This window comes from Pundamilia nyererei, unplaced genomic scaffold (assembly GCF_000239375.1).
Source record: "Pundamilia nyererei isolate P.nyererei 1_Seehausen unplaced genomic scaffold, PunNye1.0 scaffold00126, whole genome shotgun sequence".
In the NCBI taxonomy this organism is placed as follows: Eukaryota; Metazoa; Chordata; class Actinopteri; order Cichliformes; family Cichlidae; genus Pundamilia; species Pundamilia nyererei.
In genome coordinates, this window is record NW_005187527.1 from 512,046 (window position 1) to 534,548 (window position 22,503).

The 22,503-nt window shown below is 42.1% G+C and overlaps 2 protein-coding genes across 3 annotated transcripts in view; one reads left to right on the forward strand and one right to left on the reverse strand.

Moving 5' to 3' along the window:
• Positions 1-1,136: 1,136 nt before the first annotated feature.
• Positions 1,137-5,284, reverse strand: gba3 (glucosidase, beta, acid 3). 2 transcript variants are annotated; one of them, XM_005742990.1, is made up of 5 exons: positions 5,062-5,284; positions 3,706-3,930; positions 2,795-3,597; positions 1,980-2,103; positions 1,137-1,410 (listed from the first exon to the last, which is right to left on the reverse strand). In XM_005742990.1, exons 1-5 carry the CDS (start codon positions 5,114-5,116, stop codon positions 1,208-1,210), a joined length of 1,410 nt encoding a protein of 469 aa, XP_005743047.1. In that variant the 5' UTR covers positions 5,117-5,284; the 3' UTR covers positions 1,137-1,207. The 2 variants fall into 2 exon arrangements, with proteins under 2 accessions (XP_005743047.1, XP_005743048.1); XM_005742991.1 differs by having other exon boundaries at positions 1,296-1,410; positions 1,980-2,069.
• A 1,212-nt stretch (positions 5,285-6,496) lies between these two features.
• Positions 6,497-22,503, forward strand: part of adgra3 (adhesion G protein-coupled receptor A3) — a 30,579-nt gene continuing 14,572 nt past the window's right edge. The window contains exons 1-3 of the mRNA XM_005742992.1: positions 6,497-7,516; positions 15,241-15,312; positions 22,371-22,442. Coding sequence (XP_005743049.1) covers positions 7,302-7,516; positions 15,241-15,312; positions 22,371-22,442 — 359 coding nt within the window. The 5' untranslated portion in view covers positions 6,497-7,301. The remainder of the gene's footprint in view (positions 7,517-15,240; positions 15,313-22,370; positions 22,443-22,503) is intronic.

Genomic DNA, 22,503 nt, shown 5'->3' on the forward strand with positions numbered 1-22,503 from the left:
CACAAATTGTATTATGCTCACTTCCTGTGGCAGGACATCTGTTGCTTTCAGCTGGCACGCCTTCTGAGTGTGCTGAAATGCTCTTTATGCACCCAGATGACATTATCATAACTAAGATGAGTACTGCATTTTGTCTTATGTCGCATCCTTTCCATTGATAGGGCAGGTGGTTAGAAAAGGGGTTACTAATTATACCTGTTTCCCCCACAGCAGCTAAACTACGGTATTTGTTTAATCTTGTCAAAGAAGTGAAGCATCTGCTCAATCAGTCTTTATACCAAATAAATGGAAGCTATGGGCTTTGATGTGTCACTGAAAAAGGCTTTATTTCCGCGCGTTCCTTTGTCTCGACACCGTCTTCAGTGAGCTCACTGAGACAATTTGCGGTCATAAAACCACTGCTTTCATTGATATAATCACATTATTGCTCATACTGACACTGCTTATAGCGCTTTAAAATTGCCTGCAATTGTAAGGAATGCAACTGTGGAGACTGTGGTTTCTCTGTCATTCCTCAGGTACTGTTATCGTCATATGGGCATGTGCACTGTGTCCGTTACGTCTGTAAACAGGAAACAGCCTTTCACATCACAAAGTGAAACTGCTGAGCATGTTTTCCCATACCTGTGTCACTACAGCTACAGACCTTCAACCTTTTAGTGAATCACAACTATTCAGAAAACAATTCAAGACATTAATGCAAGATATCTCGCAGATTCCAGTCACGTGACTCTTGCTGGTAGATTTAAGCTAAAGATAAGATCTTAAATATGTAAACAGACCGCCAGAACAGGTCAGCTTTCACATAATACATGTACGCACAATAAAGTCATTCACAGTGATAATGCCATTATTATTGTTGGGTTCTTCATAAGTTCTTCTCCAGCCCCATGAAGCAATTGCAGGGCCTTACAGCTCGCTGGTTCTGTATAAACCTTCCTTACCTGCAATGAGTTGGGATTCGGCAGGATAGAATACCGATTTAAATACCACTGAATTAACATAACCTTATTTTGTCCCTGTCTTCACATCATAAAGGCGAGTGAGAAATTATACTCCTGAGACAATTCACCAGCTGTTTTTTTTAAACTACAAAAAAATTCATAGGCAATACTTAAAAAAAAAAATCTGGATTCTTGACTCCAGTTCTTGAAAGCAAAAGCATGTTCATAATTCACATAGTAACGCACATTTTTTCCAGCTACTCTTATTTAGACTGGCCAGATCGGGATTTTGAGATGATTTTTGCATATTCCCGTCCAGATTGGTACAGAGTTCGACTCTGCTTCAAATCACTGAAGTCCACGTGGAACAAGCCAAAACGAACGCTGAATCCATCGGCCCATTCAAAGTTATCCATCAGAGACCATGCAAAATATCCACGGACGTTGATCCCATCTTCTTGTATAGCTATACAAGGACAGAAGAAAGGAGTTACATAGAGCCATCTAATTAAACCATGACTAGTATCATGATATGTGACAAAAGGATCATTCTAAAGTACTAGCAAAAACCTGTTTACTAGGTCCACTCATTTATATCTTCATTATAAAAAGTAGATATAGCAAAAACTGCTGTTCATAAACATCAAACAGATGGATAATAAAGACGCGTGTATTTATCTTTCTCTTTGCAAACGACATATTCATTGCATAAAAGTAATCAGTTGGCGCCGCTGTCGCTGAACACTTACTCACAGATCTGAATCACAACACATTCCCGTGACCCCAAAGTGTTAATGCGCTAAAAATTGATTAGCAGAAGCAGTCTTTGGAAACCAAATTTATGATAAATGATAGCAAGAAGATTAAAGGTACATCAAACCAATTAAATGTTTTTTGTTTTAAACAAGACTAAATTTGTCAATTTGGACAAGCTGCAGAATTAAAATGATATTTTAACCATTATTTTCCCGATTCGCATGCTTTTAATTTTTTAAATAGGCAGGATTTATGCAGTCCCGATTTACTAGCCATTACCTTTTGCCACTTCTGAGATGGTGTCCTTGTAATACACACAGCGCTGGGCATCCTCGATCTGCAGTGGCCCCACCTGAGAGAAACCATTCTCTGTAATGTAGATCGCGGGGTTGTTAAAAGTGTCCTGCAAAGTCATAGGGCAAATATTATTGTCAAACAAGGCATCACAGCCTGTCAGACATTCCAGGGGGAGACAGATTGGTCTACAGTGTGCCGTTCAGCTGCGTTTCAACGGTGCCAGGCTCAGACTAATGGCGTGTGACAAGTCACAACAGCAGGAAATTGCTCGTTTGCAAACACTTTTCAGCAAAGTAACTGTTTCATTCAATGTGACAGCACTAATGAAGCATCAGTGTGTTTCTGGAGGTGTCGAAAAGAGATTGCTGCATGCAAAATCAATAGTGAGACACTAAACAAATGCCAGTGTTCTCCTCGTACGGTTGAAGGTGATCTATCTTGTTGCTGGTCAATTCATTTTGAGCACCGACTTTACTTTTCCGCAAGGTGAATCCAAACTGTAATGAAAAGATTTGGTCGGCCCTTGGTTTGGGTTATTTTTAGTGTAATATATTAGCGTAAAATTGTGCATTTTTACATTTTTGGACTCTACTGCAGTAGCTGTGCATGGCTCACAGTTTAAAATAATCCTTATTTATGTTATGCCGGGACTGGTGAATTATCTTAGTCAATCATTTATCTGAAACAAGCGCTTTATACTCCCTCCCCCCACTTTTAAAGGAAACTTTCTTCTGATTGGCTGCCCCATACAGACTGTAACCAAAAGAAAAAAAAAGATTTTTAGGAAAAAGTTTTACCTTAATGTACTTTAGGAGTTTCCTCAAGCCATCTGGCACTACAGCCAGCCAGGACAGTCCACTGATGGGCCAGGATGAATCCAAAACTTCCTCTGTATCTTGGTCTCCCTTTATACACAACATCTTTTCACAACCTCCTCCTGGTTTGACTTTGCGAGACGTGTAGTAGTTCAACGCAAAGAAGTCGGCAGTTCCCAGAATGGCAGATTCATCCTTGGAGAAACTGGGGAGCCTTGAGGCTGCATTGTATCCTAGCTTCCTACTTTGAGCGTCTATAGCAGATCTCATTATTTCTGGATAATCACCGGTAACAAACACGGGCCAGGCGAACCATCCCAGTTTAAATGCAAGGTCACGTTCAGTAGCAGCAATGTCCTTGGGGCAACCTTGGTTTAATGGCTCACACCAGTCGCTGTTGAGGGCAATAGACACGGCACCTTTCTGCTCTGACCTGTAGCGAGAATTGTAGCTGTGCCAGGCCATGGCGTGGGCCCGCAGCATGTTGTGTCCTACCAGGTAGGCAGCAGTGCCTTTCTCTTTTAACCCTGGGGCATGGATGCCGTCTTCGTGTCCCAGTTTGGCGCACACTTGTGGCTCATTGATAGTGATCCAAAGTTTGACACGGTCCCCAAATGTTTGGAAACAAAACTGAGCGTAATTGTCAAAGAGACTGGCTATACCAGGTGATTTCCAGCCTCCCTGGTCTTGCAGAGCTTGAGGCAGGTCAAAGTGGTAAAGGGTAACCATCGGTGAGACATTTGAGGTTAGCAAATCATCAATCACTTTGTTGTAGTATTGCACACCTGTTGAACAGAGAGTGCCATAAATGGGTAATGAGATACAATTGCCTAAAGCCATCAAATAGGCCTGGATCTAATTCCAGCATATGTGTTTCAGGTCTATGAAAATACCTTTCTGATTGACATGTTGCGTGGTCCCATCAGGCAGGAGGCGGGCCCAGGAGAAAGACAGGCGATAGTGCGTCAGCCCAAGCTGCTGGATACACTCCAAGTCTTTCTCCCACAGCTCATAGCTGTTGCAGGCCACATCTCCATTCTGGTCCCCAAACACTCTGCCTTTCTCATGACAAAATGTGTCCCAGATACTCGGTCCCTTGCCGTCCGATTGCCAGCCACCTGAACGACCACGTAAAGGTTGTTCAGAAAAACAGGTAAAGTGTTGACATATAGAAATATCACTCCGTGAATTTATTGTGACAGCATCTAAGACGTCATCTACTCTAGCGGTTATTTACATTCATCTAATTACATAAGTGTGTTAAAGACTGTATTAGTCTGCCAATATTTTTTTATGTGTGCCAAATGAGTGACAAATGTAAGGAACAACTCAAAAAAATGTGGGGAGAAATACAAGTAAATGTCGGAAACAGTGTTCAGAAGAACACATTCAACTTAGTTTTATTTATATACCACCAAATCACAACAACAGTCGCGTGTAGCTGCTTTATATCGTAAGGTAAAGGTCCTACAATACTAAAAAGAAATGTCCAAGAATCAGACAACCCCCTATGAGCAAGTACATGGTGACAGTAGGAAGGAAAAACTGTCTTTTAACAGGAAGAAACCTCTGACAGAACCAGGCTCAGGGATGCGCAGCTATCTGCTGCAACCGGTCAGGGGTTAGGAGAAGGAAACAGGCGGCAGGGTTTTTTGTTGCATTCGAGTTTTGAAAACCAGAAAAGGAGCCATTCTTCCTCGGGTGACTGACAATAACATTATGGGATATGATCAGACTGTGTCACAGAAAACAAAAAGTAATATGGTGGTGAGAGATGAGCCAGCCTTAACCATATTCTTCAGTCCACATGGGCATGAAAGCGTCATGGGGGGTTGTTGGCTTCCATGATGACAGTGCATAGATGCATGGGCCATACAGGTCACCGAATGGTTTGGTGAATAAGAAAATCATATGAATCACAGACTTAAGGCCCGTTTAGTCACCAGATCTCCATTAGACCAAATGCCCTGTTACACTAATGTCAAAACAACAAATGAGGAAATGATGAATAAATTTTCATTTATCTGTATCTCCAATATATTCAGTGCAATGGCTACTATTTCTTTACACATGCTTAAGTTTCACCAAACACTCATTTAAAGCATGTTACAGCGTCAATAGCGCCAATATTTACCAATAGTATTCACGGTAAAGCGAATTACATTAGAGGTTCTCGGAGTGTAAAAACCCTCTCTCTCTCCCGCTCCATAACAGTTATCACTGCTCCAATCAAAAACTTGTTTACATACCTTCTATTTGATACGCAGACGTCGCCGCTCCCCATGCAAAGTCACGTGGGAACATGTTTTGTGCATTAGGACGCTGAAACAAAGGCGTTCCTATATCTTAGCGCGTTATGCTTTTATCTCTCTTAAATTTAATACACAAAGCGATTTGTCTCCCTACAAAGCGGACGTTTTTTTGTTTTGTTTTGTTTTTGTTTCATGTGGCATCGCAGCCATTAACGTCCACAGACCAGGAACTACTGCGAGATGTGACGTTTCGTAAGTCACGTACAGAAGATTTCATCCAGTACGGGAAACTCCGAGGATAATTATCTCGCTGGATTTTGCTTTTTTCCACAATGCCACTACTGTAATACTAGCTTAATGCTGTTATTAAATAATAATAAATCAAAAACACATTAGTTCACGGGATTCGGTCATTTCATGTTCACAATTTAGGGCAGGAATGTGGGATTAAGAAATGAGGAAATGAAATCCGAGGTGCACCTGAAAGCACCGCAAGAATGAGTCGAGGGTTGCGATAAAATCAAAGGCTGTTGCCAGCTTGGTAAATTAGTAAAAGTCTATTTTGCAGTCAAGCAGAGCAACTAAGTGAGTTTCTGCTGTGAGTTTATGGTATTAACTTTTTTAAAAAAAAATTATAAAACAAATAACATAAATTCAAATTGTAAAGACCCAAATATTACGATGCTATTAACAATTTGGACAGAAGTATTTCTCTAGAATCTAGAGAAATACTTCTGTCTATCTAGAGTCTAGATAGTATAAGAAATGCAAAAATGAACTATAGTTATAACACATATGATATGATGCTTCCGTATCATATACAGTCTATCGTTAAGCCTCGCACGGGTTCTAATAATGCTGTAGTCTAGTTTTCTATATGATGAAGTGAATCATTTGATCTCATCAAAATGAACACAATGGACTGCGACAAGAGGGCAAACAAATACTATCAGATTATCAAGAGTATTACATTCTCAACTCGGTGGAGTGGAAAGATTCAAACGTCTGTATCAGGGCAAAAACAAATCCTTATCATGGCTTTCATGTGAACTGCAAACTAGACCAAACGACCAGAGGTGAAAGTACAGATCCTGTATTACGATAAAATTAGCAAGAAAAACATAAACACTCACTTTTTTTAGTCCTGCAACAGCAGTATTTTTTAATGTCCACCATATTTTTTTTATCGCATTTTTATATCGCAGGTTTATATTTTAAATGCTATATTACTTATGTTGATAGTTTTACATGTAACTGTGCACTGTTGGGTGATGTGCAACAGGTACATATCCAGAAAAGACACTTTTAACAGTTCCTTTGCGTTCAACCAATGAACCTCGTAGACGCAATCATCCCCCCAAACTCAAAGGAAGTCATCTCCTGGTGCTTTTATTATGAAATGCGGACCGGATGTGGTTTGGAATCTGCTCGGCCTTGACCGCCCCTGACTTTAGTGGCTCCCGGGGCAGGACCATGGGACTAGTAGGACTTCTCAATGGAAATAAGGCTAGTTTTAAATCTTTTCTAAAGACACCGGTTAACAAAACGGACACGCCGACTACTCTGGATACGTTATTATACAGTTTTTAGTGTATTTTTCCCACATTGGTAGCACAGTTTGAGCTAAAACTGTTGTTGTTTTTGCGCTCTGTTTTTTTCCCTCAAAGTAATTTCCTGTTCATGACCGGGGGCGAGAGTTTCCACGCTTGTTTGTCGTCCCGTACGTGTTTCGAAGTAATGGGAAATTTAAAGTGAGCGTTAAAAAAGCCCGACCGTGTTTCCTGAAGTTGGGAGCGGATAACCTGGGATGACTGCAGCCGCCTCCTTTGGATAAGACAACACACTGACTTGGACCCACGCTATGGGCAACAAAGGGAACCTCTCAATAACTGGGCTAGTTATTTAGCTACCAGGGAGGATACTCGGCATTTGAAATGTGGTAGATTTGCAGAGCTGGGAGGAAATGGAAGCCGATGCCAACATGGAAAGGGAATTCTAAATGAGTCGTTTTCCAAACAAAGAAGGACACCTCCGTCGGACTGAACACCGCCGAGCAAAGGGAAAGCCTTGCGAGAAATGGAGGAGGAAGGCTCGCTTGAGCCAAACAACATACTTGCAAAGGTCTCATTCTTCTTTGCCCGGGTCTAGCAACATCTACCCGCCCGCCTGTTCTGTTATCAAAACATTGTTTCCTTCGCCGGTGCTGCAGTGCTTTTCTGGCCGCGTGTGAATTAAAAATGAGGGTGGATCGTTTGCAGTTGTTTGGGATTTTGCTGCTGCTGAGCGGCTGCTGTGGCTCGGCGGCATCATCCGCGTGCAAATCGTTTGATGAAAACTCGAAAAGCGGTGGGAAAATCGTGCCGTCCTACAAGAAAGTGGTCTGCAGCAACATGGAGCTCCATCAGGTGTTGCCCCCGGACTCTCTCTCTTTCCCGAACAGAACAGTGACACTGTGAGTACACGCATACTGATGCATGCTGTGAAAACACATCCCATCAGTCACTAGATTCACTTTATTCTCAGTAAGGACTGTTTCTTTCCTGAAAGTTAATGTTACTGGAACTGTTTGCGACGTCTTAATAACCATCTTATCCCCCTTATTCATACTGCACAAACACGAAAAGATAAATATATCTTGATAAGCCGACCACAAACTATCATTTCACAGCTATATACTGTAAATAGCAGTGTAAATACTAACCTTGTGTAACAGTAACCCCTTCCTGTTATGCAGTGATTTATGCAGAGGCTGCTAAATTGCACACATGCCATTATAAATGTAAGAGCTCATAGGTTATGGATGTGATTCTTTTTCCACCTGGTTTTACTCTGGCATGGTTAGATCCTGACAGCACACCTGGCTAACACTAGCCAGGTGCCTTTTTTTTTCTTCAAGAATTACACTTTTAAAGTTTAGTTTTAGGTTGTTGGTATGTAGCCACTACAGTAATATGGCCTTACATCAGAAGCAGGCTTTGAGGCTGTGCAACCACTGCCTCTCCATCAGTGTCATTGATTAAAGTTGCTGGTCTTTGTGTGGCAGTCTGCAGGGATGAAACGCACACCGAGACACAAGCTGCTGATTGATTGAGGCCTTTGTGTTGTGTCAAGTCAGAGCAGATTTAACCAATTGACACTCTGGTTTTGGTCCATCACTGAGCATTTGACAGGGAAAAATAAATAAAAAGGAATTTGAATAATCTTGACAGTAAGTCGAAGCTGCGTGCACCCCAGAGCTCTTGTACTTTGCGGTGGTGGTGTGCAATGGAGGAAATATGAGAATACCAGGGCAGGGTGCAGGAGTGGAAAGCAAATAATGGACTCCAAGGAGGGAAAGAAAGGCAGAGGACTGGCTGGTAATAAAGAGTTGTAAGACAATTGCAGTGCATGTTTTTTAAGAGCTTTACTATAAGCCACTTGTTAGATTTGAGGCACTTTCCAAAGGCGCACGTTTTAAAAAAATGTTAGTTTGTATTTCAAAACAGGACTCGACTGCATTTGCAGATATTTGAAACTTTCTTGTGTCATATGAGACTTGAAAATCAGCCCATGCGCATAGTTTCTGCAAGGATGTTGTTAAGTTTGGAGTTTGGGTTTATGTCCAGAGTAATTTTATCAAGTAACTGGAGCCCAAAAAACATCCAAATTAGGCCTGTATAGTCTATCCTGGGTGGAGCTCCACACCTGGCAGTCATTCAACCAAGTGTTATTACCAAAAGCACTGATCCAAAAACACAGGCTGTACGCTTGTCCTTATGATTAAATGTCCCATTAAACAAAGCATTCATATTGTGCGTCAGTTGTTTTCTTTACTGTACGGCATCAAGAAGCCACGAGGAGTCCAAATTTACTCCAGCACATGCCTGCTGTGATGTTATTGGTGGGTAGAATCAAACCGCATATTCAAGCTTCTCGCTAACACAGGAATAGATCATATGGGTGAGTTTACTGTGTGCGAATTATTAGTGTTAGGGCAGATTTACCATTACCTGCACAGACTATGGGATGTCTCATTGCAGTTTAGCTTAAAGGATGGTAAGCAGAATGGACAAGTAGACAAGATCCGTCGTAAACTGGAATAAAACACTTGTATGGCTCTTGAATATAAAAGAAAAAGATAAATTCCACTGCTTTTATTTTTATTTTCAGGAAGGATTTATGGAATTAGTGCTAGGTATGGTGTGCTCTGAAGTAATGTAGTGGGCCCTCCCTTCTGTTTGCTTTGTCTTTATGTCTACAGTGAGCTTGTAGTCTCTCATCACGCTCTGACAGTGATGGATCGGAGGTTGAGCCTGGTTGCTCATGATTTAGCGCTGAGCTCCAAAGAACAAGAGCAGTGTAATTTGAGAGCTCGACCAAAAACAGCCATGAACGCGAAAGATTTTATTCAGTCGCCCACGTTTGTTTTTCTGGGAAGCAGTTGTCGTTTATTGTTGGAAAACAGTAGAACTACCCTGTACTTGTGGAACTGTCTTCATAGTTCCCTGCAGACATGAGTGGCAATGAAATGACAGTTTATGCTGACTGCAAAGTTTTTTGGGTGGCAATTTATAACCTGTAAAATCAGCGACCCCTCTCGGGAGACGCAGCTGGCCTCGCAGGAGTCCCGGCTGGTGTGAGAACCCTTTCCCAGTCTTGAAAATGATCATCCCCCGTTTCTCCTTGTTAAGCCAAAGCTAATCCCAACATTTTCAGCTGCTCTTACTTTGTCTGTTCATGCAGCGATAATACTGGGAATAATGTCCGGAAATTCACAGATGAGATTCCTCGAGGTGTGCGAAGCTAATAGATCTGTATCTAAATGGCCCTTTAGCAGGCTTTCCTGCCAAATCTCTCGCTTTGGATTAATTTTTTTGGAATATTAAAAATTTCATCATTTTCAGTGTCCCTCTGAGGTTAATACACAGTAATATCCTTCACCTACTCTGGCCCTTTGGGCGTCAGTTATATTGTCAAGGAAGTGATTGATGGCATGGTGTCTTTCTTGTCGGAAACAGCACGTTAAGATAGATATGATTAGAAACCCATCTGTCATACTAATTCCACCCCTTTGTACTTCTGATTTACCTCTTTGGGGGGTCTTCTAACAAATAAAAAATGTAATCCAAGCTTTTCACGTGAGAAAAAAGAAAGAAAGCTTTGACCTGTAAGCACATTTCTTTTGGAAGTTTGTCAAAAACTCTTTAGACTTTGAACTCGCTGAACTACAGTGATAATTGGCTTGACTTCATTCCAGAAAAGTTACCATGCGTAAGAGTAGAACAACCAGAAGTCTAACTTTAATCGTCGCTGTTTACACATGAGCAGTTGTACAGCTAAATTAGCTATCGTCTTACCCTACTTGAATGCTTGGTGTTATTGGCCTCGTCCTCAAACTGAGTTTGTGTAGTTACTCGGTTTAGTCCTGCTCTCAATGCCTCTCGGTAGAGAAAAAAAAATGAGTAATGCATTCCTCACATTTGTGCTCTCCCAGTGATACCACATGCCTAAGTAATCCGAGAGGAAATGACACAAATGTGTTTACAGCTGGCCTGTCCTCCCGTGTCAGCGTGGGCCCTCGGCTAATATACGAGTGGTTGAATTGAACTTTTATTTTAAGGGTTGTCTGAGTAGTATGCATGGGTGTGAGCATTTATTTCTGTGTACCTGTATAAGTTTCAGCCTCTGTATCCACACAGACAGGAAGAAACTAGACGTGAAGTATTCACCAAGCTCATATTTCTTTACAATCCTTGTTTAGTGCATATATATATTTTTAAAAAGGATCCATTCACAGGAGCACCTGGATCAGACTGTAAAAATGCGTGCACCTGGTTTTGGCCGCTGCAGAGCAGCGCGGGATTAATGTCTGGAGAAAAGCAGGGATTTCCTCCCTCATGGCAGAAAAAAAATCACACTCTGATTTGATGACACATTTGAGTGCAATAAACTGTCTTGTTTCGCAGTAGTGCAGACCTGGATGCTGTAGGCTCATCTGGTGATTTCATTTCCTTTAAGTCGAGCTCCGTGGAGTTGTTTCCCCTTTGGATTTGAGATCTTTAAACTTTTTTCAGCGTGATTGTAAATTCTGGTCCAAAGCGCAATCTCTGTGCTTACGTCAGTCGTCTCATCAATTTTTCCATGTCATGCTGAGAGATTTTAAAGTGCTTGTGCGAGGAGAGTGCAGGTGCTTGCTGTCATGCATGTCCTAAGAGGGTTTGTTTTTGGTGCTTTCCGAGCAAACCGTTGGTCTCAAGGAATGCTCCTGTTTTGTTTTTTTTAAATAGTAGTTCTGAAGTGTTTGCAGAAGAGGGTAAAATCCCAAAGGCGAGGCATTCACTGACAGCTGCGCAGAAAGTCAGTCTGCAGGCTTTCATTTCGCAGACCAGTTGAGCTTTGACTTCGTCAGGTTGCCTCAAGTATCGCTTAATCCCAGACAAGCAATTCAGTTCGGTGTGTAAACACGAGCTACGTGCTGTGCGGTGCCTACACGTCTGTGTTCATTTTCCTGCTCGCCCCCCCTTTTTTTTTCCTTTACCCCGGTGTTTGAACGGCGGATCATTTTTCCATTCAGCTGCAGAGCTATAAGGTGAATACCGCACAATAATGGTTTGTCCTGTTGAAAGCTGAAAGAAGATATTTTAATACCAATGACTTACAAGGATAAATTTGCAAAAAGAGGGTGTATGACATGTGCCTTTTTGAGCTTGCCAGTTCGGATGAATCACTGCACCTTTATGTTTTCTACATTTTTTTTTCACTCTTTTGTCGTCCATTTTTCTCACACAATATTCCAGAAAAAAGTCTTCATACTTTGATTTTTTTGGAGAATAATAAAGAGCTGAAAATCTTTACATTGGCACATGAGAGCACCTCAGCCACTGGACCAGGTCCTTTCCCCACCTGAACTCAGACCTACTTTTCCATGCATTATATTCAGAGGAAGTCACTCTAGAAGGGTTTTTATGAACCCATCTACAGCCTGAATCTTATTTGAAAACCTGCTGAAGGGTTACAGATCTCCACGCTGTGAAGTTCTTTGTCCAAAAGCCTCTTGAGCATAAAGAACCTGTAGGGAGAACTCCAGGGCTTTGTCCTTGAAACACTACGTGGCTGCTTGCACACTTAGCAGTGGCTGGCCATTTTGTGTGTTTCACTCCCTCGCTGCACAATGTAAAAATTGCCTTTCACTAGTGTAGTTTTTACTCACATAGAGAATGAGATTTAATCTAGACAAGTGCATTTTATACTACTTGTGACTAAGAGTGGAAATTCTGTTTTTAGAGAAGGTTTTTCCATAAATGTCATTGAGATTTATACCATCTGTATCAGTAGACAGGATGTGAGATTTCGTAGACTCCCCTAGCAGCTTGTTCCTGGCTTGAGCTCAAGCAGGTCTTATCTATGCATCAAGATAAGCAAGACTCCCTCATGTGTTGTTAGAAGCACAGACTGAAGAAATTCCACAGACTGGTCCTTTGTCTGGCGACCTCAGGCTGATTTCATGAGACAGACAGCAGGGAAGCAGACGATCTAACTACACATGTCCTGAGGCCAGTGAAGACACTAGTATTTAAATGGCCGTGATCTCTATGGAGACTCGAGGCTTTGCTCTATACATATTATTTACCTAGTCTGCAGTGGTAAGGCTTTCACATGAATGCAAGAGTGCAGAGAGGACTTTGCAGCCCAAGCGGTTTCTAATGTGGCGAGGTCACACTCCTGTCATGAGGAAGAGGGTGGGACAAAGCTAGCAAAAGAGCCAAAGAAGGGAGGAATGAAGAGAGGCCAAGAAAAGTGTGCATGACTCTCAGGAGAACTCTCTTTTATAGGTTTATTTGGATGACTTGAGACTTACAGGGCTTTAAATGTGCAGTTTTGTAGCCAAACCTAATTCTTGATGCTTTACATAACCTCTGATGATGTCGGTGATGGTGAAGGTTTTCTTTTGCCTGCACTGAAGTTGTTTTCACACATGGACTTGGGGACAGTATTGGGTTTCAGGTTTGGGCATTGTTTGAGTAGCCATGCACACACAATTGCATGTTTACCCTTTAAATTAATTAATTTATCACGTATTTAGAATTTCATGCCTAAAATCCTACTTTTCTCAAATGCCCAACTCAGGTTTAGGTTTTACCCCCAACCCTTTTGTCAAGATTCTCATCAGGTAATTCTCCATCCACCCATTTCCTTCCATTTATCCAGTTCAGGGTCACTGGTGGGCTGGAGCCTATCCCAGCCCTGGACAGGTTGCCAATTTGTCATAGGGCTAACACAGAAAGACAAACAACCATTCTTTCAGACAATGTAGATTAGCCAATTACCTAACCTATGCATATCTTTGGACTTTGGAAGGAAGCTGGAGTACAGTGAAAGATATGTATGTGCATTACATGCAGACTCCCCAAAGAAAGGGCAGCCGACTGGTAGATTTGAAGCCAGGACCTTCTTGCTGTTAGTGAATACCAATGGTGACTTTAAATATAGTGTTTTTTCAAAGGCTTTTCTACAAACCTGAAAAGCTCTAACTAAAAGCATCGCTGATCCACCCTAGCGACTGGTTGAGGTTGAGGTGGGTTAGTGTATACTTGGAAGGTTATGACTTTGATTTTTGCATTGCAGATTTGTTTGTTTATTGCTCCAAGTTTTGAATGAATCTTCAACTTCAGCTCTTTTCAGTTTTATTATTATTCCTTTTAAAAAATGTATTAAAGGAATAAAATCTTGCGTATGCTCTTTTTGTAGTGTGACGATCCAGCCAACATGAGAAATGCTACAAAGAAGTAGCCAAACATAATAAATTCCCCCAGCCTTACATTTATTGGAGTGCTAGTGTACTGAAAGGTGTTTTTGTCCATCCCCTGTATTCTGCTGATTAAGCCCCACATTGCTAAAGCTGGATTTCATCCATTTGGTATTCCATGCATTTCACGTATGAATTAGACTTTTGTGACGAGAGACCCAACATCTGCGGCTGTATCATCGGACCATGTGCACACAGGCAGTGAACAGAGTTTGCAGTCTTGTACATCATCGAGTCTTAACATTTGCCATTTCAGCGTTCAGAAGCCTGGAAAACAGCAACTCTTTATGTGCGTACTTTCTCTGAACGGCAGGGAGCCAAACAGCAAATCTCCAGAGAGTCTCCTCTGTCCAACCCTGTAATAAAACGGCCCCTCAACGCCCCGTAATGACTCCAATTTGGCCCCGGGTTGTGGGTGCCACTAAGCATGTATGTCACCCACCGTTTCCCCTCCATGCTAACCACACGTCCCTGCTCCCGCACTCTTTGGGAGTACTTTTAAAGAAGGACCATAACTGGGAGGGACACACGGGAGCAGAAAGCGGGCAATTAGCTTGGAGCTTTCCTTGCTGTGGGTTAGCTCTGCTGGGAAAATAAACTAGATAATAAAATGCTGTTTATTACCCCGAGAGGAAGCTATCAAGAATTCACACTTAGGTTAGATTTAGGTTTTAGACTTTCTCAGGCTCTCTCTTCCTCTATTTTTCCCCGTTTTGTTTTGGTAAACAACTAATTGGCAAAGTTGCATTTAAATTGGACCACTGTTAACTCTAACCACATTGCTTTTAATACAGTGTTAGCTGTAAATATGAGATGAATATTTGGGTGTTCCTTCTATAAACAGGGATTTCTTCTCATAAGGACGACTCCCCGCACTGTCTAATTGTGTGACAGCTTCGAGGCGAGTATGCCACCAATGAGTCATCGTGGTTGCCGATCAGATTGCGATACATTTACCTATAAAGTCAAGCCAGCTTACTCCTAATCCCACTTTGGCTACCAGACACTGCCAATTTGACATGAAAGAAGCACTCAGCTAAAGTTGGAGTTGTTTTTCTTCAGCTCTCCCTGGCAGAAAGCAACCTGGTGTGACTGGATGCTAAGCGTGTCTAGAGCAAAAAGAAGTTGAGTTAATATTGTTATCTGTCAACAAGTAGCACTCTGTCATGAATCCATTTGCTTCTGAAAAAGACACTCGATCCTTTTGATTCCACCTTTGCATTTCATTAGCAAACATTCCTCGCTGATGTTTTGGCACCGCGGCTGCTTTACTGACATTGCACAGTACGGTAAAATGTTTTTATTTCAACAGCCTGGAAATCGTTATGCAGTCTTTTGTGTGAGTCAATATCTGTTGCTTTGCGTTCACACTTTTTTTTTTTTCTCTGCAGAATTTTAAGCAACAACAAGATTCAAGATCTCAGAAATGGATCCTTCTTTGGATTATTTGCTTTGGAAAAATTGTGAGTATTGTTACTTCCTCAGCCTGTGATTTAAGAGAGCATTAATGTGTCAATATTAATGCTCTGTTTATAGCACATTGAAAGAAAGCTTTTTTTTTTTCTTATGCTTAGGTTGTACAGAAACATAAATCGTCACTAATGCACCTCACATATGTTAGTCTCAAGCTAAAAAAAAAAACCCTCATAGTATTTCATGTTATATCCGACAGTGCATTAGCAGGAGCCATTCATCACTTCCCAAGTGAAGTTTTGGCTTGTGCAGCAGGAGGTTTGTTAAACACACACTGGCATCGTGTCGGCAAAACATCCGAGTCGCCTAAAATGTGACGTTTTGCACACCTAACTTCAATACAGGAAATCTGTCTAAAGTGAAAGACTAAAGATGGTACTAGAAAGGCCTAATTATAGGCATAGCCTCTAGGGTTGGTTGTTATCTGCCTGGCAATATACTCTCAGCACACAGCTGCTGGAGTATTCTGGGATGGTTAAAGAGACACCGCGGCAATGAAGTATTGATGGCTGTTGAAATCTGTAAAGCGGAAAGTTTTATAGATGTGTTAAGGCATTTCCAGGTACAGTGGCTTGCAAAAGTATTCGGCCCCCTTGAACTTTTCCACATTTTGTCACATTACAGCCACAAACATGAATCAAGTTTATTGGAATTCCACGAGAAAGACCAACACAAAGTGGTGTACACGTGAGAAGTGGAACGAAGATCATACATGATTCCAAACATTTTTTACAAATAAATAACTGCAAAGTTGGGTGTGCGTAATGAGTCAACACTTTGTAGAACCACCTTTTGCTGCAATTACAGCTGCCAGTCTTTTAGGGTCTGTCTCTACCAGCTTTGCACATCTAGAGACTGAAATCCTTGCCCATTCTTCTTTGCAAACAGCTCCAGCTCAGTCAGATTAGATGGACAGCGTTTGTGAACAGCAGTCGACTGGTACCTGCTGATCTGTCTGCATCAGCATTGGCAGTTGTGACAGCCGACGAATGAAAATTTTAAAAGTAAAGTAGAGACGAGAAAAACGCCTTCATCCAGCCGTCCTCTCCTGTTGAAACATGTGTTTGGAACGCCACAAACGCATCAAGCAGCTGATCAGAGCAGAGTCAAGTGAAAGCAAGTAAATACTTACACAAATTAAATGTTACGAAAATCTGTTTATGCTTTATTTGTCCCCCCAAAAAATTACCCATGTACAAGGCATATTAAATTGCCAAATTCAGAATAGATTTTCAACCTTGACACTAGTGTACAGAATTCTGAATATGACTTTATGTACTGACTGCTGCCTGCGTACACACATTTTAAGAATGTATTGCTGGCATCAAAACATTTTTTTTCCGTTTCAGAATTTAGTTTCAGGTTATTATTTATAATTATATATGAGATTTGACTAACTGGAAATTCACTGCACTCTTTTCTTTTGGAGAGGATACCAGATTTTTGGAAAAGAAGTTTTAATTTGTTATTTGAAACAGTCCTGGGACTTTCATATATCTGGATTCTTTATAGATTCACAGGCGAAGTCTCTATGGACTATTGAATTGGGTCACTTGTTAGTTTTAGTGCTCAGACCTCGAGGATAAACAGGAGGCTGCATGTTTAATGCTTTAAAAAAATCTTTGATCTTTCTCTACCAAGAAAGCCTTAAAGGCTCTTGTGTATTTTGTCTGTGAGCTTGCAGTTGCCTTGGTTGTAAAATCTGTACTGCCTGACTGTCGCGCTGTGAAACTACAGGCGGGTTTACCTGAAAACTGAGCTTTCATTGCTCCTCACAGACCCCACCTCCTCCAGTCCACTCTCAGCCAGCAAGGTGAGATCACTAAAAGGCTTACTTGCTTTTGTCATTATAAAAGGGCAAGCCAAGGCCAAAGGTGTTAGCAGTGTAATTCCTACACACTACACCGCTCTGAAATAGTCCTATACTTTACCTCTTACCTTAAGTTGCACTCATTTTTCCTCAAACTCTCAAAGCAGGAAAAAAATGCAGCACAAATCTGTCTGAATGCACTGAGGCTCTCCATCTTGCCAGCCACCCCTCCTTCCTCCCGCCTTCACGGCTTTTCTTTTCCCTTCTTTTTTCACTTTACAAAGGGACTCTCCCTCATTTGGACGGCCTTAATGCAGTGGTGACGACTGAGACAGCAGCTGGCTGTGAGTGCCAGAGAGGGGTAGAGAATCCATTATGCCTCTCAGGCAAACTGCGTGAAATTGTAAAGTAACTGTGGAGACCGCTGTGTTTTGTTGGGGCCAAAGGTGTCTCTGCATGGGAATAAGCCACACAGAATCCCCATTATCTCCCCTCATAGAAATAGGAGCCAACTTGGGCGACCGTCACATGCTAATTCCTTTCTAAATCCAGTGCTGTGGGGGAATTATTGTGGGAAAATGGAGCTAGTATGTGGCGTTTCCTGAAAAACTGTTTGTGAATTCATCAATGGTATTCTGCAAGCAAGCATCACATTCATATAAAGGTAGATATAAATGGGTATTGGAACACAGCCTTTACTTAATAGACTTCAGAAAAGAGGATTCTGCTCATACGGCTCTAATTTGCTTAACCCGTAGGATTCATGTTAGACTATGTAACATTTTAAAATATTGAAAAATTATTACACAAATGAAAGGTTAAGTTAAACGATTTTAAATGACTCATTGCTGAGTTCAGCATGCTTCTAAATCCTAAAAAGTTGCAAATATTTTTACAAACTGGGCATTTAATAGTAGTATAAAGATCTGAAGATACAGGTTGTGTAGTTTTAAAAGCCTAATTCCAATTTGTGGTTGAGTTCAGACTCTCCCTTGTACTTTCTTAATAATATGGTACATATTTTTGATGGCTGATATTTTTCAGTTGCATGCAAACACACTAATACACACAGTGTGTTTTGGCACTGTCTTGCTGGAATAGTCAATGCATCTTTGGATGGCAACAGAAAGTTATATATATATATATAAATATAAATAAAAACACCCAGCACGCCCCTGCGGGCGGTTTATCCTTCAAGCTCGGGTCCTCTACCAGAGGCCTGGGAGCTTGAGGGTCCTGCGCAGTATCTTAGCTGTTCCCAGGACTGCACTCTTCTGGACAGAGATCTCCGATGTTATTCCCGGGATCTGCTGGAGCCACTCGCCTAGCTTGGGAGTCACCGCACCTAGTGCTCCGATTACCACGGGGACCACCATTACCTTCACCCTCCACATCCTCTCGAGCTCTTCTCTGAGCCCTTGGTATTTCTCCAGCTTCTCGTGTTCCTTCTTCCTGATATTACTGTCATTCGGAACCGCTACACTACCACTACACTTCTCCAGTCCGAACGACATTCCAATGTCATTGCTGTATAGCCTGGTAGTGTGGATCAGTGAATCGATGTCTCGTTCACTCTTGGCATACAGCTTGATGTCATCCATGTACAGGAGGTGGCTGACAACTGCTCCGTTCCGTAGTCGGTATCCGTAGTCTTGTTAATGATCTCACTGAGGGGGTTCAGGCCTATGCAGAACAGCAGTGGGGACAGAGCATCTCCTTGGTAGATCCCGCACTTGATGGTGACTTGTGCTATGGTCTTGGAGTTGGCCTCTAGAGTTGTACGCCACATCCCCATTGAGTTCCTGATGAAGGCCCTTAGGGTCCCATTGATCTTGTACAATTCTAGGCATTCCAGTATCCAGCTGTGGGGCATTGAGTCATAGGCCTTCTTGTAATCAATCCAGGCAGTGCACAGGTTGGTCAGTCTGGTCTTGCAGTCTCGGCTGACTGTTCTGTCTACCAGTAGCTGGTGTTTTGCGCCTCTGGTATTCTTGCCAATTCCTTTCTGTGTCCCACTCATGTATTGACCCATGTGCCTGTTCATCTTAGCCGATATGATGCCTGACAGGAGCTTCCATGTAGTACTGAGGCAGGTTATTGGTCGGTAGTTGGAGGGGACCGGTCCCTTCTTGGGGTCCTTGGGGATCAGGACCGTCCGACCTTCGGTTAGCCATTCCGGGTGTCTCTCGTTAACTAGCAGCTGGTTCATTTGTGCTGCCAGACGCTCGTGGAGTGCAGTCAGCTTCTTTAGCCAGTAGGCGTGAACCATGTCGGGCCCTGGTGCTGTCCAACTCTTCATACTGGAGACCCTTTCTTGGATATCTGCCACTGTGATGGTTACTGGACCCTGTTCAGGGAGGTCGCTGTGGTCTGCCCTCAGATCCACTAGCCACTGAGCATTGCCGTTATGGGTTGCGTCCTTCTCCCATATGCTCTTCCAGTATTGCTCCGTCTCCAGCCTTGGTGGTGTTCTCTTATTATTGTTCCCTTGCCACTGAGAGTACACCTTTGCTGGTTCTGTGGAGATATATATATATAAAAATAAAAGGCATTAATTGTGCCTTCATAGAACTTTAAGTTACCCATGTGATGTGCAATAATTCCCCTTGCATTTGCCTTGTGACCTGCCTTAATTCTCTGTGGTATAGATTCAACAAGTTTCTCGAAACATTCCTCAGAGACTTTGATCCACATCGACATGATAGATGATCACAGAGTTGCTGCAGATTTGTTCAAATAATGCAAAATTCCTATTCCAGCACATCCCAAAGGTGCACTGAGATCTGGTGACTGCATTTAAGTACAATGAGCTCACTGTCATGATCAAGAAACCAGTTTAAGATGTTCAAAGATGCCCTTATGCAGACCCCTTCTGTCAGCTCAAAGCAGTCTGGCCATTCTCCTCTAACCTCTGCCATCAATAGAACTGCCAATTTCTGGATATTTCCTCTTTTTCAGACCATTCTAAACCTTACAGATGGCTGTGTGGAAAAATCCCAGTAGATTAGTTTCTAAAATGCCACGCCCCATTCAGAGTCCCCTAAATCACCTTTCTTCCCCTTTTCCAGGGCTCGGTTTGAAGTTCAGCAGGTCATCTTGAGCATGTTTACATCTTCTTCCTGAATGATCAAACTCCTCACAGTCTCTCTAAGGGAACGCCCAGCTCCCTCGACAATTTCACAGCCCCGTTAACACAAAAAGCTTTATAGTCTCACTTTCAAATATGCCCTTTTGGCAACAGGAAATATGACATACATGTTTGTGTCTCTGCCACTCCAAAGTGTCAGTCCAGTGCTGCTGTTAAACTGTTAAACCGTGTTCCATAATGTAAGGAAAAGAGTGGGAATCATTCTAGTTTGTATTTATAGTATCACATCAGTGCAGAAGCTGACTGAAATGAGTGTGGTGATAAATAATGTGAGCGACATGGCAGTATGCAGCTCAGTATTGGCAGGTATTGAACCCCAAAAGCGATCATGTTCTAAAAATGATGCTGGTGGTTGGTTGAATAGCGCGAGCTTCTCTCTCTTCAGTGGAAATGCGAGTCTAATGCCAGAAACCTTCCATATTGAATATATAACCCACCATGCCAAAAACAAACTTGGAAAAGAGGCTTTCATTAATCTTATATTTACATGACACATTTTGAATTTGTTTTAACGTGCATATGAGTAACACCTTTGGAAGACAGCATACACGTGCCCTGAAATATTGGCAGCAGCTGCAGATCCACCCTTCAGTTTGTTGCCAGTTCAAGACCAGTGCTGGAGAACACTTAGAAGTATTCAGCCAGCTCTTTCTGAGCATGACAAAAGAAGAAACCTGGCGTTTTTCACCTTGCAAATAGATTTAAAAGGTACCAGGTCATGTGTGGTTGGATGTCTGTGGAATGAGAAGTGTATTTATATTTGGCTAATCCACATACTGGAATAACAGAGAGCTATGGTGTTCTTTTTTTGCTATTAGTAGTAGTGGTTACACCAGCAGATCTAGAGCTCAGACCTCCAGCAGACATTATTTTGTAATTCTCCTGGTTAAAAGCACTCAACACTGAGCTTGACATTAGTCTTTTTGGCAGCTATGCGTTTTGATCATTGAGCCAGATGGAGGGAAAGCGTTCTTTTCTGGCTTCTCTTGGACCCAGTTGAGGTTGCCAGATTGTGTTTGTGTCCTCCAACTGTAAACACTGAAACTCTAAGCAAAGTTTACACAAAAAATAAATTAGCTTCAGCAACAAGCAAATTACCAGACTCAACACGCCTGTTTATGCACCCAGTACACTCTCCAATCTGGCTCTTCCTGGCTGCGACGGCTCTGCAAGGATATTTTTGATTTCTTTGTCCTGCCTTCTCATTTTTCTCTCAACACAACTTCACAGAGAAGCCAGCACATCAAAAGTTTTTAACAAGCAGTAGTTTTGTGTGTGTGTGTGTGTGTGTGTTGTTGTTTTTTCAGTCTCTGACTTATCTGTGGCCACATACCCGCCTTCAGATGACAGTTCATTGACATCAAACAGGCAGAGTTACCCAGAGGCCTTTTGTGTGGGTTCAGGTGGCGACTAGAAAGCCTCCTGAACCTCGACTGTAATGAGTGACTTGGCAGTGCCAGCACAGGTGAGCACTGCAGGAAATCTCTGACCGCGAGCCTTTGAACCTCAGGTTTGGGAGGTTTGTGTGCTTGTGTGTGAAGAGAAAGAGAGCAGCTTTGAGGCTCAGGTTGTCCTTGACAACAGCTATGTGGTGACAAAGGGTGTTAAGTTTGAAGAAGGGATCTTGTCACTGGGTTAAACAAAAATGCATGCATAAAAAGTTTTCCTAGCAGGAACCATGTTATTATGGGTGCTGAATGTTGCACAATGAAATGTTAATTTCAGATGATGGCAACAGTCTAGTGGTTACACTGACTGTTCTCAAAGTAGAAAACTGGAAAGATTTCAAACTACTGAGCACAAATCTGGAGGTATCTCACAAGCCCAAATGCAAATCCTTTTCTCAAAGCCATATCAAGAAATTTCAAGAAAATTTGCAGCAACCAGATATATACAGAACGATGTTTTATTTCAAGCCGAGAGTGTTCGCAGATGTTCTTTCTGATCAGCAGTGTTCCTCGCTTTAACTAAAGAACAGTAAACTTATAACTGTTTTGTTAAGGAGACTTGGATGATTGATTAGCAACACCGTTGCAGTTGTGCTGTCTTGTTGCTGTTTGCACTGCTCAAATCTTTTCATTTTTCCACAGGGACCTGCGGAGTAACATGATCAGTCATATTGAACCAGGAGCTTTTCTTGGCTTGCCAGCACTAAAGCGACTGTGAGTATATCTGTAGCTCTGCTGTCTCTTTAATGTGGTTTCTCTATGTGTGTGTGTGTGT

What these genes read in the sequence shown, in the direction of transcription:
- gba3 (XM_005742990.1), bottom strand. Translation starts at nt 5,116, where the DNA reads ATGTTCCCACGTGACTTTGCATGGGGAGCGGCGACGTCTGCGTATCAA. An exon ending in GCAACATGTCAATCAGAAAG is followed by an intron (nt 3,598 to 3,705) that starts GTATTTTCATAG and finishes TCTGTTCAACAG; the next exon opens with GTGTGCAATACTACAACAAA. An exon ending in AACTCCTAAAGTACATTAAG is followed by an intron (nt 2,104 to 2,794) that starts GTAAAACTTTTT and finishes ATGACTTTGCAG; the next exon opens with GACACTTTTAACAACCCCGC.